Here is a 12,444-nt window from a genome sequence, read left to right as displayed (position 1 = left end):
CTCAAAAAAGCCTGACATATGACTGCTAAATTCTCAACAACTCTGCTCAAAGGATGGTTTTCACTCAGAAACATTCACTTGTATCCTTTAGAATGTCCAGCAAGTACTGTGACTTTTGATCGACTATGTTATATGGTTCATATGGAAAAATAATGGAAGATTTCTACTTGGAAACATGATTGTTCCCTTCAGGAAGAACATGGTGCTGCCTTCAGCACTGCCCTCATCAGTATATTTTCCAGTTATTACAGATATTGTGTGTTTTGGCAGCCTTTGCCTCAAGTCACTTATGATCTGTTCAGTTACGTGGTGTGCAGACTAAAAACATCCAGTCATAGTCCCCTGAGGGAGCTTGAAATAAAAATATTAATCTTCAAACCCAGATTTTATATGTGAATCTCATTATGTGTTAATTAATTTGAAAATACTGCCTCTCTGGTCAGCAGAAATATACCTTACCTATTAATTTACAATGTAGTTAAGACTGATAGAAACTATCCTTTGAGAAAACATGATGCACTAGGGAGTTGCCCTGAATGAAGTAAGAAGTAGCTGAAATTACCAATTATGTCATGGCTGTAATTCAGAAGAATTGCTAGCTATTTGCTTTCCATGGAAAAATCTGTCCCCAAGCTCAATCCCCACACCCATGCCTGTGTGCTCAGCCAGCCCAAGGCACCCCAGGGGCAGCAGGCAGCAACCAGGCCACAAAATCCCTGAAATCCATGATGCTCTCCAGTGCTGAGCATCTCTCTCCCCTGCAGCCCTGTTGCCCTGATTTTTTAAGATTTTTCTAAGCCTTCTGATGTTTACATTTTTGTAATTAACTTTCTCACACACTTTCTGTAAATAACTTATTGTTTTACATTCTTTTATAGAGGAAGAGAAATTTGATGGACTGTTGGTTTGTCCAGTGTCATTGGAGAGGTGGCAATTTCACCCTCCAATCCACTGTCACTTTTAAAGATCTATAAATGTTGGAATCAGAAAATAAACTTCCCTTTTTTACTTTGAGAACAGCGCTGTGTGCGCGTCGTGCTATTTCGTGTATTATAGTGACACAACCCCTCTTGCCAACCTCTGTTTCTGAAGGCAGATCCTAGGGGCCTTTCTGATTTATTGATTAGTTTTTTACTGCTCTGGCAGGTTTTTTTTAAGTGTCCTGAAAACTTTAAACTGCTGAGACAGGAGCACCAGTCAAAATTCCAGCGGCATTTGGGATTAGCTTAGTTATTTTAAAACTAATCCAAAACTCTTTGGGGGTTTTACTCACATGTTGAGCTTTTGCTTGCCAGATTCATTCTTGTCAAAGCACTTACTGACCACTCTTTTTATAATAAGAAATGGTTTCTTTGTGCCCCAGGGTTAACTATGCCAGATGTTGGTGGTCCCTTTTGCCAAACCAATAAAATGCAAAAAATCTCCCTTCTCCCTCCCTGTAAACATGTAGGGAGGCTACAGCTGCTAAAAGCAGGGACTGTTGGACAATGGGCTCTACAAATCGCTCTAAAATAGGTCTTACATACATTAGAATGCCAAAATAGAAAATCTTTATGGATTACATTTCAGAGCATTTGGCTGAAATTCTACATATTCCTGGTTAGGGAAGAAAGTCACACTTCAGTAGCTTTTGGCTAAAAATTTAACTTTCACTTATCCCTAAAGCTTAGAACTGATTTTGTCTCATGAAAAAATATAATAATTCTCCTGGAAGTAAAGACCCTTATATTTAAGGCAGTCTCAAGCAAACAAATCTAGTAAATGAATATAATTCATAATTCATACTTTGTTGTCTATCTACCAAGTATGGTAGCTGAGATGGCTGCTTACATTTGCCTGTGGAATTTCGAAACCTTAACCTGCTGCAGATTGGCTTCAGCAGCACCTGGAAGAGTTCTACAACTGGGAAGGTAAAATGTCAGCCTGGAGAGACAAAAATTATTCTAAAGAATAATTGATAAGAAGCTGCAGGAGGAGTAACAGTAATGTCTAAGATCTCAGTGCTGAACTTATATTTTCTCATATGTCAGCAAAAAAATTGCTCTACTTGCTGGTAGAGCTGGAGTGTCCCAGGCCACACACCTGCCCATGAATGCTTTGGCCCTTTCACTGAGGGGTGGAGAAGGAGTTATTTGTTTTGTTAATAACAAAGAATCACCAGGTTACCTATGAGAACATGTTTGTAACTCTGTGCTGTGATGCCCTTGCAAGGTTTGGGAAGGGTGTTCTGTATGTACAAATGGTATCAAAATAGTTCAGGAAGTCACCAAGAAGTGTGGGAATGTGGCACCAAATCTATACTGTCCATAAAATGTTTCCTTACAAATGGGGATATTGGTCTCAGCCATGCTATCAATAGCATAATTTTTAATTCACCTTTTTCTTCTTCTTTATTTTTCTTTTTCTTTCCATTTTTCCTTCCAGGAAATGTCTTTGATGGCAACTTCCAAATGAGGAAACACATCAATCAGTTTTCCAAGGATGTTCAAAAGTGGAGTGCAGGAAATGTTGCATATCTGCAGTCAATTTAGGGTAACAGAGAGGAAATTTGAAGATGTAAAAGAAAGAGAGGAGTTGCAGACAGCAGGATGGTCAATGCAGAGGCAGTGTTACTAATGTTTGAGTGAGTCCCAGGGACAGACAGTGAGTGAACTGGGTTAAGGCAAAAGATTAATTCTGTTTGATAGTTGTGAACAAGAGAATGGTAGAGCTTCTCAAAGTGAAAAGCTGCAGCTGTTCTATGCTGAGCAAATGAAACACTATTTTCCAGTTAATTGTCTGAGTCTTTATCTGAACTCTTAGAATCAAGGATGTCAGAAAAAGAATTTATCTTATAATGATCAGTTCTACAGAAAAGTCTGTAATTCACTACTCTTAGCTTTCATGGTTTATAGCATTTGGCCAGGTCTAGCAGAATATTTAAGGATTAAACTATTCTAGCTTTTAAAATTTGCCCTTGACAAAAATAAAGGGTTTGTTTGCCTGTGGAAACTGTAACTCTCTCAGCAATGATCTTGTAGATTTTACTCTAGTCGGGAATAAACCAGTGGGTGTTTGGCCAGCAGGGCCCTCTCCTGGTTCATTGCCCCATGATACCCTTGGGAAGGCAGAGCTGGGTGAGGAGACACGGGAGCCAGTGCTGCCAGTCACTGCTGATGCAGATTTAGAGAAGAGTCCTTTCAGGAGGGACTTATGTGCTTTTCCATGGTTTGCTAAATGTCAGAGCTTACATGCAGAGCTTGCAGTCTGGAGCTACACAGAAAGACCTGAACAGAAAAGGATGTTCATTTCAGGATAATCTCATTTGAACAGCATACAACTTTCAAAACAACCTTATAGCCTTCACTTTTCCCTCTTTGCTACAAAAGGTTTAGTCAACTCTACATGAAAGTGGAAAATAAAGCAGTGGTCTTTCGTATAATACTGGTTTAACTGCATTAAAACAAGTCCTTGTATGCATGTTAGAGAATAACTGCTTATTTTATACCCTTGTTGAGTAACAAATGATTTCACTATAGGCACTAAAGCTTGCCAGCTTTCCCAGAAAGATTTTCTCTAAACATTATAGAAGATATTGCAAACCCATAACCTACATCTTCATATATATTCCCAAACTCATTATCCCCAGTATTTCTAGACAGATGTATCTCTTTGGAGATCTGGAGCTGAACACACAGCTAATTCCATCCTTGAAGCAGCTGCCCAAGCATGCAAGATTAGAACAGTTCTGAAAGATCTTGCAGATTCCTAATCTCTCTTGCAATTCCAGTGGGCTTTACTGCTGTGAGTTTCCAGGTGCAGCTAAATGTAAAATGTTCCTGGTAGGATTATGGGGATCTTCATAGAATGCATAGTACAAGATAACATCTTTCAGTTTTACTGTTTCACATCACACAGAAATTAATTGTGCCCTCAGAGGTTTTTTGAATAATCATTATGTTATTATGAGTATATTATCATCATTTTAGTTCTGAGTATAAGATTAGGATGTTTTCTGGGGCTGCTCTCAGTTTTTTTAATTAAAGGCCAGATTTTTGGGAAAAAATTTAAAAACTTTAAACTCTACTTCAAGCACAGCTTTCCACAGAATTAGGTTTGCATCCTATTTGCTGCAAAACAAGTTCATTTTGCAAAGTACATCCTGTCATTTATTTACAAATTGTGCAAGTAAGTGTTTGAACATATCAAGAGTTGTCCATACAGCCTGTGTAGATTCTATTATTTTGTTTACAAAGAAATAATGATGACTCTTTATCAGGTATTACTTCCCAATTTAATCATATTTGTCATTTTGGGTTTTAACAATGAGCTCATATAGGGTTATGGCTAAAAGTAGAAAGGATATCAGTAAACATTAATACATATCTTTCAGTGCTTTTCCCTTTTTTAGTTTAGTAGCATAAATTAGAGTATTAGAGTGAAACAACTCTATTTTTTAACCCAGAGGCCCTGAGAAATTGAAATGTACTGACTAGCTTAAAGGACATGAAGAACCCAGTTTTTAATGTAATTCTAAATGAAATTCCAAACTTCATAACTGAAACTGTTATATTGATGTTAATCCAAGTAGGCTTTAATAATGGAAAAAAAACCCTCTCTAATTACCCATAGCTACGTTACTTACATTCCAAAGAAGAACTCTAATCAATGAAAATCTTTATGTCTCTAAATGCTGTATTAAGAGTGCTAATTTCAGGAACTACTTGCTATTGTTTAAATCTAGAGCATATTTTATTCTTCCATGAGATGAAGAGACCTTGGTCATTAAAAACCAAGTGTAAACACATTTGCTATTTTAATCCCAAAAGTAGAATCTCATTATTCCCATGTGCAGTAGTATCAAGTTACTGTAAATTCAGAGGGAAAAGGTATGTCCCTGTGTGTGTGTACGTGTGACTTCAAGTTATTGCTATGGTGCTGCAGTTAATATACATTATGCAGCAATCTGGTTAATGTGCAGGCAGTAGTGGGGAAAGCCATAAAGCACAGCAGTAATAATTTCAAGCCAACACATTATTTTGGATTCTTCTCAGTCAGTTCTTCCTCAGCACATATGAACTTCCAGCTTCAAGAGTTCCCAACAGAAGTAATTTCTAGAATAAATAAGAAATTGTTTAATTTTGCTGAAAAGTTTTGAAAAACACGCTCTGCAGCTCAATAAAATTTTCCTATACTGGAAGTTGAAATAGAGTATTTAATGCAAGTTATTTGGGATAAGTTATATGGCTTTTGTAAAGGCAGTTATGCACTACTGATAAGAAACCTCTCTGAAGGCCATGCCTTGCTCACTAAACAGATGTATGAAAGATAGCCAGTGTAGTCTGACTGGATTTCCAAAATGTAATGTCCCTCCCCAAGGGAAAGTCATAGATTTGACAGGGACAGCCTTGTAAGTTGTGAAAAGAATAAAACTAAAATTGGGATAAAGAGTCAGTGGAGAGATGTCACTGGAAGATGAATGCCACAGTCTGTCCTACTCAAGATAATTGATCTAGAGAAGTGAGTAAATAGGGTGGTGACAAAGTTGGAGTTGGTGACAATATTGTGTCCCTCTAAAGTAGTTAAGTACCAGTAGTAAAGTAGTAAAGAAAAGGAGCAACTGAATTGCAGAAGGACCTTGTGATATTGACTGTACAGGCTATGAGTTGAAAAGGAAAACTGAGTTTTGATTAATGTAAAATAAAACATAAGCAAGAAAAGAGGTGATTGAGGGAGGACCAGAAGGAGACGACTTACTTATTCATCAATCAACACAGGTTTCTCGACATTCTTTCTCTGTTTCAAATCTATTGTTGGTACCATTACAACCTCCATACCAGAACTGGCCACAAGAATTGCCAGCCTTGTCATAATACCATTTCACCACATAGTTCCAACAATCTCCTGGTTTCATAGGTTCCAAGCACCTTGGATCTGAAAGTGCATCAGTAAAAGTTAGCTTGGATTCTGGGAATAAGTTATATTATCTTAAAAGTGCCTCCTTCAGTAAGAAAAGCACCCCTTTTGTTTTCTTTCTTGTAGTGCCTGGCCAAATTCCACTTCCATTAATGACTTACCTGAACAGGCCTAAAAAAATAAAGGATTAGTTGGAAGCAAGACTGCCTAAATCCTGATGCAAGAATCAAGCTGCTATTTAAATACCTAAGCAGGCAGTTGGTACACAAGGGTATCATCTGAGTCCAAAAATCTGTGTCTGACTGCGTGTGATGTCTGTAGACAGAGCACCCAGAAATACAAAAAAGTAATAAAATCTAAATTATACTGGAAGGAGTGAGGTTTGCTCATCTTTTTTTTTTTTGGTACAGACTTGCTACCCAGAACTTGCAGACAGAATTTATTACTCACTTTTTTGGGTTCTTGCTATTTCTGCTTGCCATGCAGCTGGCTGGTGATCTTCAGTAGCAATTCCACCAACAAAAGGATTGACAACTGGACTCAGGGGTCTGATTTCAGATATGTTATAAACTGGGGGAAGTATTGATTGACTGTGAGGAGAGGTGGTCCCTTTGTGGTCCTGAGCAGATGGCAGAGGTTCAGTGTATGTGGATCGCGATGGACTATGCTGCAAAAGGAGTCAAAATCTTAAAATTCTGTCTGGCATTATGCTATGACAAAAAAAAAAAAAGATAGAATTATGCAGGAAACTTTTGCTAAGCAACATGTGAAAAAACACTATTAAAAGCTGATTGGTTACTGTGATGATTTAGTATGGAGCCATAATTTTCTGACCATGAGAACGTAATGAAAAGAGAAAGTAATGCCTCTGATTTAGCCACTAAGCTGAATTCATTCAATTTAAGCTAAATTCCAATCCCTTCTTAGTCTGCAATACAAATAAAACAAAAAATGGGAGGAATTTTTGGGGAAGTCACTGCTGCTTAACATCTATTACATTCATTGGGCATGATCTGACATCTTCAATTTGTCCTATTTCTGGTCAACAGCCAGTTGCTAATCATTAGAATTTTAGAATTTACCTTGATAGAAGTGTTAGCAGTCAACCCTGCTCTTCAAATTGCAAATACTATCTAAAGATTTGCCTAATATTTTGGGATATTCAAGAAGATTTGTAAGATCCCTAGTACAGTATAGTACAAACAACTGCCTTAATCAGACATTGATTACCGACTGAGAGCAGAAAGGAATCTGATACTATTCAATATCTTCCCATTTACAGGTCACCACTGACAAAGTCAATTTAAGAAAACTTTTCAGAGTGATTGGAACTCAGTCTAGGTGGAATGTAAAGATGCAGACAATTCATCCAGCCATTTGAATTTTGCATTTCTTCTCTAGGTCTACAAAAAGATTGTGTTTATTATAGTAATTCAACACTTTGAAGATTTATCCATAACAACAGCCAGCCAGAATCAAGTGTGTGAGCATCTAATCCTATCTGATATATCTATGAACCTACCTAAGAATCCTTTCTGATTCTTATCGCATTTTATAAAATCCGCATCTATCTAGGCTCACATTTATTTTTCTTATTAATACAGAATGTCAAAACTGACCCTCAGTGTCTCACAGATCTGTCTAGATGTATTTTAAGCCCAAAACCTAAATTAATCACATTTACCAAAGGAGTTCTTATTCTTGGAAATTAACCTAGATTTTGAAAGTGAACTATTTAATTACTAATATTATATAAACAATACTACAAGGATTGATAGTGGATAATCCATTGGCTCCTCCACAGTAAGACAGGAATACTTAATTATCTGTAATCTGTATTCAATTAATATTTGAATATTAGTATCATGGTCTGCTATATCCATTCCATGCAGCTACAGAGGTTTGTATATCATATATTTCAACCCGTTTATCTGTCTGGTTATAAGAGCAAGCAAAGCTCATTTTGCACAGCTCCAAGTTTTTCTTGACTATTTTAGGTAAAGCAATAAAAATGCCCTAAAGAGTTGACAAATATCCTAAACTGATGCTCCAACAGTGGCTGAAAAATACTGGAGACTTAATAAGGGAGCTAATAAGGTGATCCACACCTGCAGAAAATATCATCTATTGCATTAAAGTTCTCCCTGTCCTGTCTGTGTAGCAGCACTGTTTTGGAGGGAAGAACCTCAATGCAGGTCAGGAGAAATGTAAAGCCAGAGAACAAAGACTAACACATAATGACTCCTAGAAGTACAGCCCAATGTGGAAAGTGAAAGAACACCAAAGGCTTAATAACTGGGAAATATGGCTGGGAACAACCTGGAAAGTGTGTGACCATGACAAGGATTGTACTAACTAATCTCATCAGCTTGCATATAAATAAATGTCTTATCTACTGTGCACCTGCCACAAAAGAAATGTAAGAGTTTTAACTCACTTCTAAGATGAATAAGACCTATTAAAAACATGTGGATTCTCAGCATTTATTATAACCAAGAGGCAGCATTGCCCTGTTTCTTTTGTAAACATTTGTTCCCAACAAATAAGTTCACTCTAACTTGAAAAGTTTTTTTTAAACACTTTGGTCTAGTCAAATGACATATTATTTGCATATTAAAAGATGAATGGTGAAATAAAGATGGCAAAATATTAGAATTCAAATAAAGCTGGCAAAAAATTAGAATTCAAATAAAGACACATATTTTAAAAACATTTGACAACTGTTACTAGTTTACTCACTGGGTTACTGGATCCTTCTGTAGGAAGTATATCAATCTCTGAAGTGGTCGTTTTAGGTAACAGGCTATTAGCATCTTTCCTGGCAATTTCAGGTTCCGGACTTGGAGAAGGAGATAAAATATTGTAATTTCTGGTGTACACTGCAGACTCATTCTCACAGATTTTTGTGATCAGTTTATTTTCAAGAACTGAAAAGATTAATGAAATAATGACATTTTTAAAGGGTAATGAAAAGAAGTCACAATGATTCAGAACAAGGTTTTAGTGCAGTATTAGTCCTAAAGTTTTAATTACGGTGACTTGTGAAAGATCATCTTCTGTAGTTATGTCAAAACGCAAATGATAAGTAATAAAGTAACACAATCTCTGAATTATTTTATTTTAGTGCCATGTTGTTCTTTTAAGAAAAAACAGCTAAAAATACCAAGTCCCTCTAAGAAGTAGAATTCATAGCAGAAAAGAGAATAACAGTTAAAAAAATGAGGGTGAATGAAAGGAAGTGTTTACACATAAGAAAGAAAAAGAAAAACTGGGTGACAGTTTTCTACTTATTTGTAAAACCAAAAAATACCAGGGACTGGGAATATTATTATGTTGAATGCTGGAGTCTGAGTCAAAGACTTAAATTTAATCCCAGTGCGGACCAGACCTTAGCCTGGATTTTTGTCTATGCCTTCAATCCAGACTTAACTTCATTTACAATCTCAGCATAGCAAAATAAGTTGATGCTCAGGAAAAGTATAGGCTGGTCTACAGTTAGTCTAGATCAATGTACCTTTTTTTTTATGGGTCATTATAGATTTCATCTGGATTTTCTCCTGATTTCACCCATAGTCACAGATATTTTTCAAGCCACATACATTGAAATATACCACGTCTATCATATCCCATTCCCTTCATTTGTGGTTTCACATTTTTTTCACTGAAACTAGGGTGAAAGCACAGGTTTCCTTATGGCTTTCAGAAAAAGAAAAAAAAAAAAAAGAGTCCTTGCAAGAGAAAGTGGAGGGATTCCAAGACTCACAAAACCCAAAAGAAAGAGAGAGTTTGAGATGTTATGTCAAAGTGGAAGGAAACCTGCATCTCTCTAGGATGAAACTATGGCTAAGCACATAAGGACTGTGAAGCAAGGCTGATACAATCTCTCACAGAAGAGGAGTACCCCAAAGAAGACCTGGGCTTAGAAAACTGATGTTCATTGTGGTTTATTGCCTCTGCAAGAGGTAAATTTTGGCAAAGGTTTCATTCGGCCAAAGATGCAAAACAAGAGCGAGCTTTATCCAAAAGAGAAATAGAAGCTGCCACTCAGCTGGCTGCCTTGCCCGGCCATGGGAGAGGCCAAACATTCTTTCCAGTTTCCTCTTACTGAAATAGTTTCTTTTACCTGAAAGCGTTATGAAGTCATCTATCTGGTAAACATGTTCTTCATCAGGGTCTGTTGCAATGAGCTGCATTTCTTTCAGGAAGTCATCAAAATGAGGATCAGTCCTTTGTACAATCCCAATGACAAATATCTCAATATTTGTAGCATGGGCCTCTCTTACTACGGTGTCCAGCCGTACTTTATCCCGATTGTCCGCCTGTCCATCCGTTATGACAACAGCCACCTTCCTGACGGCCGGGCGCGCTGCCTGGAATAAGTGAATGGCTTCCTGGATGGCAGAAGCTGTGTACGTGCCTTCTCCGAGGTGGGGCATCTCGTCAACAGCTGATTTCAGGTGCTCCTTGCTGGTGTATTGCTTCAGAGAAGACACCAGGTCCACTCTGTGGCTGAAGTTGATAATGCCAATGCGGGTTGTAGCGTGGTTGGCCAAAACCTTGTTGATGAATGTTTTCATAAAGGTTTTGATAATATTGAAGTTTTCTGGTCCAACACTTTGTGAGCTGTCAATGACAAACACTAGTTCCAGTGGTGTTGTTTTACATTTGATACCACAACCTGGAAGAATAACCATTTCAGACATTTTATGAGAGACCATCTTTAAAAAATGAATTGGACTCACACATCAGATTTAGTCAGTTAAAACTCAATTAATGAATTAATTTCTAGTTACTGGTACTGATCACAGAAACAGAGCTGGACCAAATTACTTCAGGTATAGTTCTGGCAACATAGTGAGCATTGTTTTCATATCAATAGTATCCTGACACACAAACATGCAGAGGAAAAATCCATTCAGTCAATATAAATTCACTGTGTTTTATCAGAACTACTTTTTTTTCCATACTGGAATGCTTACCACATATTTCATGGATAAGTCTGATAACATTTTCTCTTTGAAAAAGAGTATTCATTTGTCGTGTGTTCTAGTGTTAAGAATGCTGAAATAGTTATTTATTTACAAAAATGCAGGCAGTGCAATAGCTCATAAACAGCCTTGTGTAAGATCACATAACCTTTAAATAATTTTCCCAGATAAACTGCTATTGCTTCAAATAATTTATTTGCCTAATTACTGAAAGACCAGGTTCACCTTTTCTTCCCCCAGATCCCTAGAAATGCGTAGAGTGAGATACTTAACAAAAGGCAAATTTGCCTAGTTTCTACTCTGTAAATTTAAGTAACATGAAAATGTGTTTTACCTTTGGCCCTGGAGGTCCTGGGTCTCCAATCTCTCCTTTGGCACCTTTGGTCCCTGTATCACCTTTATCTCCATAGTCTCCCTAATTGAAAACAACTTTATTAAATACAGTCATAACTCCAGTTTTGTTGACTGTCAGAGCTGGAAGTAAGGTTCAATGAGCTTTAAAGATAAATTTTCTGGCACTTTTGGTTGTTTTTTTAATTAATAATTTCTGCTGTGTGTATTATAAGGAGAACATCTGAAAGCAGGCTCTCAGAAAAAGCAAAATGGGCAGTAAAAGCATCTTTATGAAATTTCTGTGAAAAATTACCTTAGTTCTGGAGGGGGAGTAAAGACACCTGTATGCAAATTGCAAGAATATATAATGTTTGCTTCTCTTCAATTTTCTTGAAGTCTAAAACAATATTTATACTGGACCTATGCTAATTTATACTTAAGGAGGGATAACTGCCTCAGATCAGCCACTGTGCTGAAACTCACACCAGCTCTGCACAAAAGCCAAACAAAAACCTGTGAGCTTTCAAAGGACAAACGAAGAGGCAAGTTTGGACTGTTAAATCCATTGGAAAATACAATGATTCACATTTAGAAGCAAATTTACAATTTTCCCTCAACTGATTAGACCTTTTGACATCCAAAAAGTGAGCGGGTTCAACTTTATAAGACAATTTTCACATAATGCAGGTATGAAACATTGTAAATAAGATTCAGGTTCTAAATTAGACATGTTTTTCAAGAAGAAGATTGTACAGGACAGTTCTTTTCTCTGGAAATTACTATCCAGCTTACATTTCACTTGAAATTTTAAAGCTTATGAATTTATCTAGATTACTGTCCATTTTGATATTATTCCTCATCATTGCCCAGCCAATGGAATCACGCAGGTAACTCCTGTGTTACAGCCTTTACTGGGGATTGTTACCAGATTTAAAGAACCTTTTTGACTTTATCAGTCTACTTCTGATCTAATCCAAACTGCTGTAAATCTGAAAATTGTAAATAGCTTCTCCACTGGGTTAAGAAACCCAGTTTCAACTAAGTAAGGTCTTGGAAGAGAGTTCTTATTCTATTTCACAAAATCATAATATCCAGCAAAGGATTTTACTTTTCATTACCTGTCCATGAATTGAATCTAGCATCAACAAAGTTAATGTCAGCATTAATAACAACAGGAAAGCAAATATGATTTGCTGGCTGTGATGGTGTTGCTACTTTCTTACACTTA

At 36.9% G+C, this 12,444-nt stretch overlaps 1 protein-coding gene across 1 annotated transcript in view; it reads right to left on the bottom strand.

Moving 5' to 3' along the window:
• Positions 1-4,965: 4,965 nt before the first annotated feature.
• COL28A1 (collagen type XXVIII alpha 1 chain) overlaps positions 4,966-12,444 on the bottom strand; it is a 57,796-nt gene continuing 50,317 nt past the window's right edge. The window contains 8 exon segments of the mRNA XM_005431688.2: positions 4,966-5,093; positions 5,737-5,913; positions 6,346-6,562; positions 8,635-8,822; positions 10,019-10,573; positions 10,875-10,909; positions 11,084-11,127; positions 11,218-11,298. Coding sequence (XP_005431745.1) covers positions 5,744-5,913; positions 6,346-6,562; positions 8,635-8,822; positions 10,019-10,573; positions 10,875-10,909; positions 11,084-11,127; positions 11,218-11,298 — 1,290 coding nt within the window. The 3' untranslated portion in view covers positions 4,966-5,093; positions 5,737-5,743.

Source organism: Geospiza fortis, unplaced genomic scaffold, assembly GCF_000277835.1.
Source record: "Geospiza fortis unplaced genomic scaffold, GeoFor_1.0 scaffold138, whole genome shotgun sequence".
NCBI classification, from domain to species: Eukaryota; Metazoa; Chordata; class Aves; order Passeriformes; family Thraupidae; genus Geospiza; species Geospiza fortis.
The sequence above is the reverse complement of the archived record's forward strand: the minus strand, read 5'-3'. Positions and strand labels throughout refer to the sequence as shown.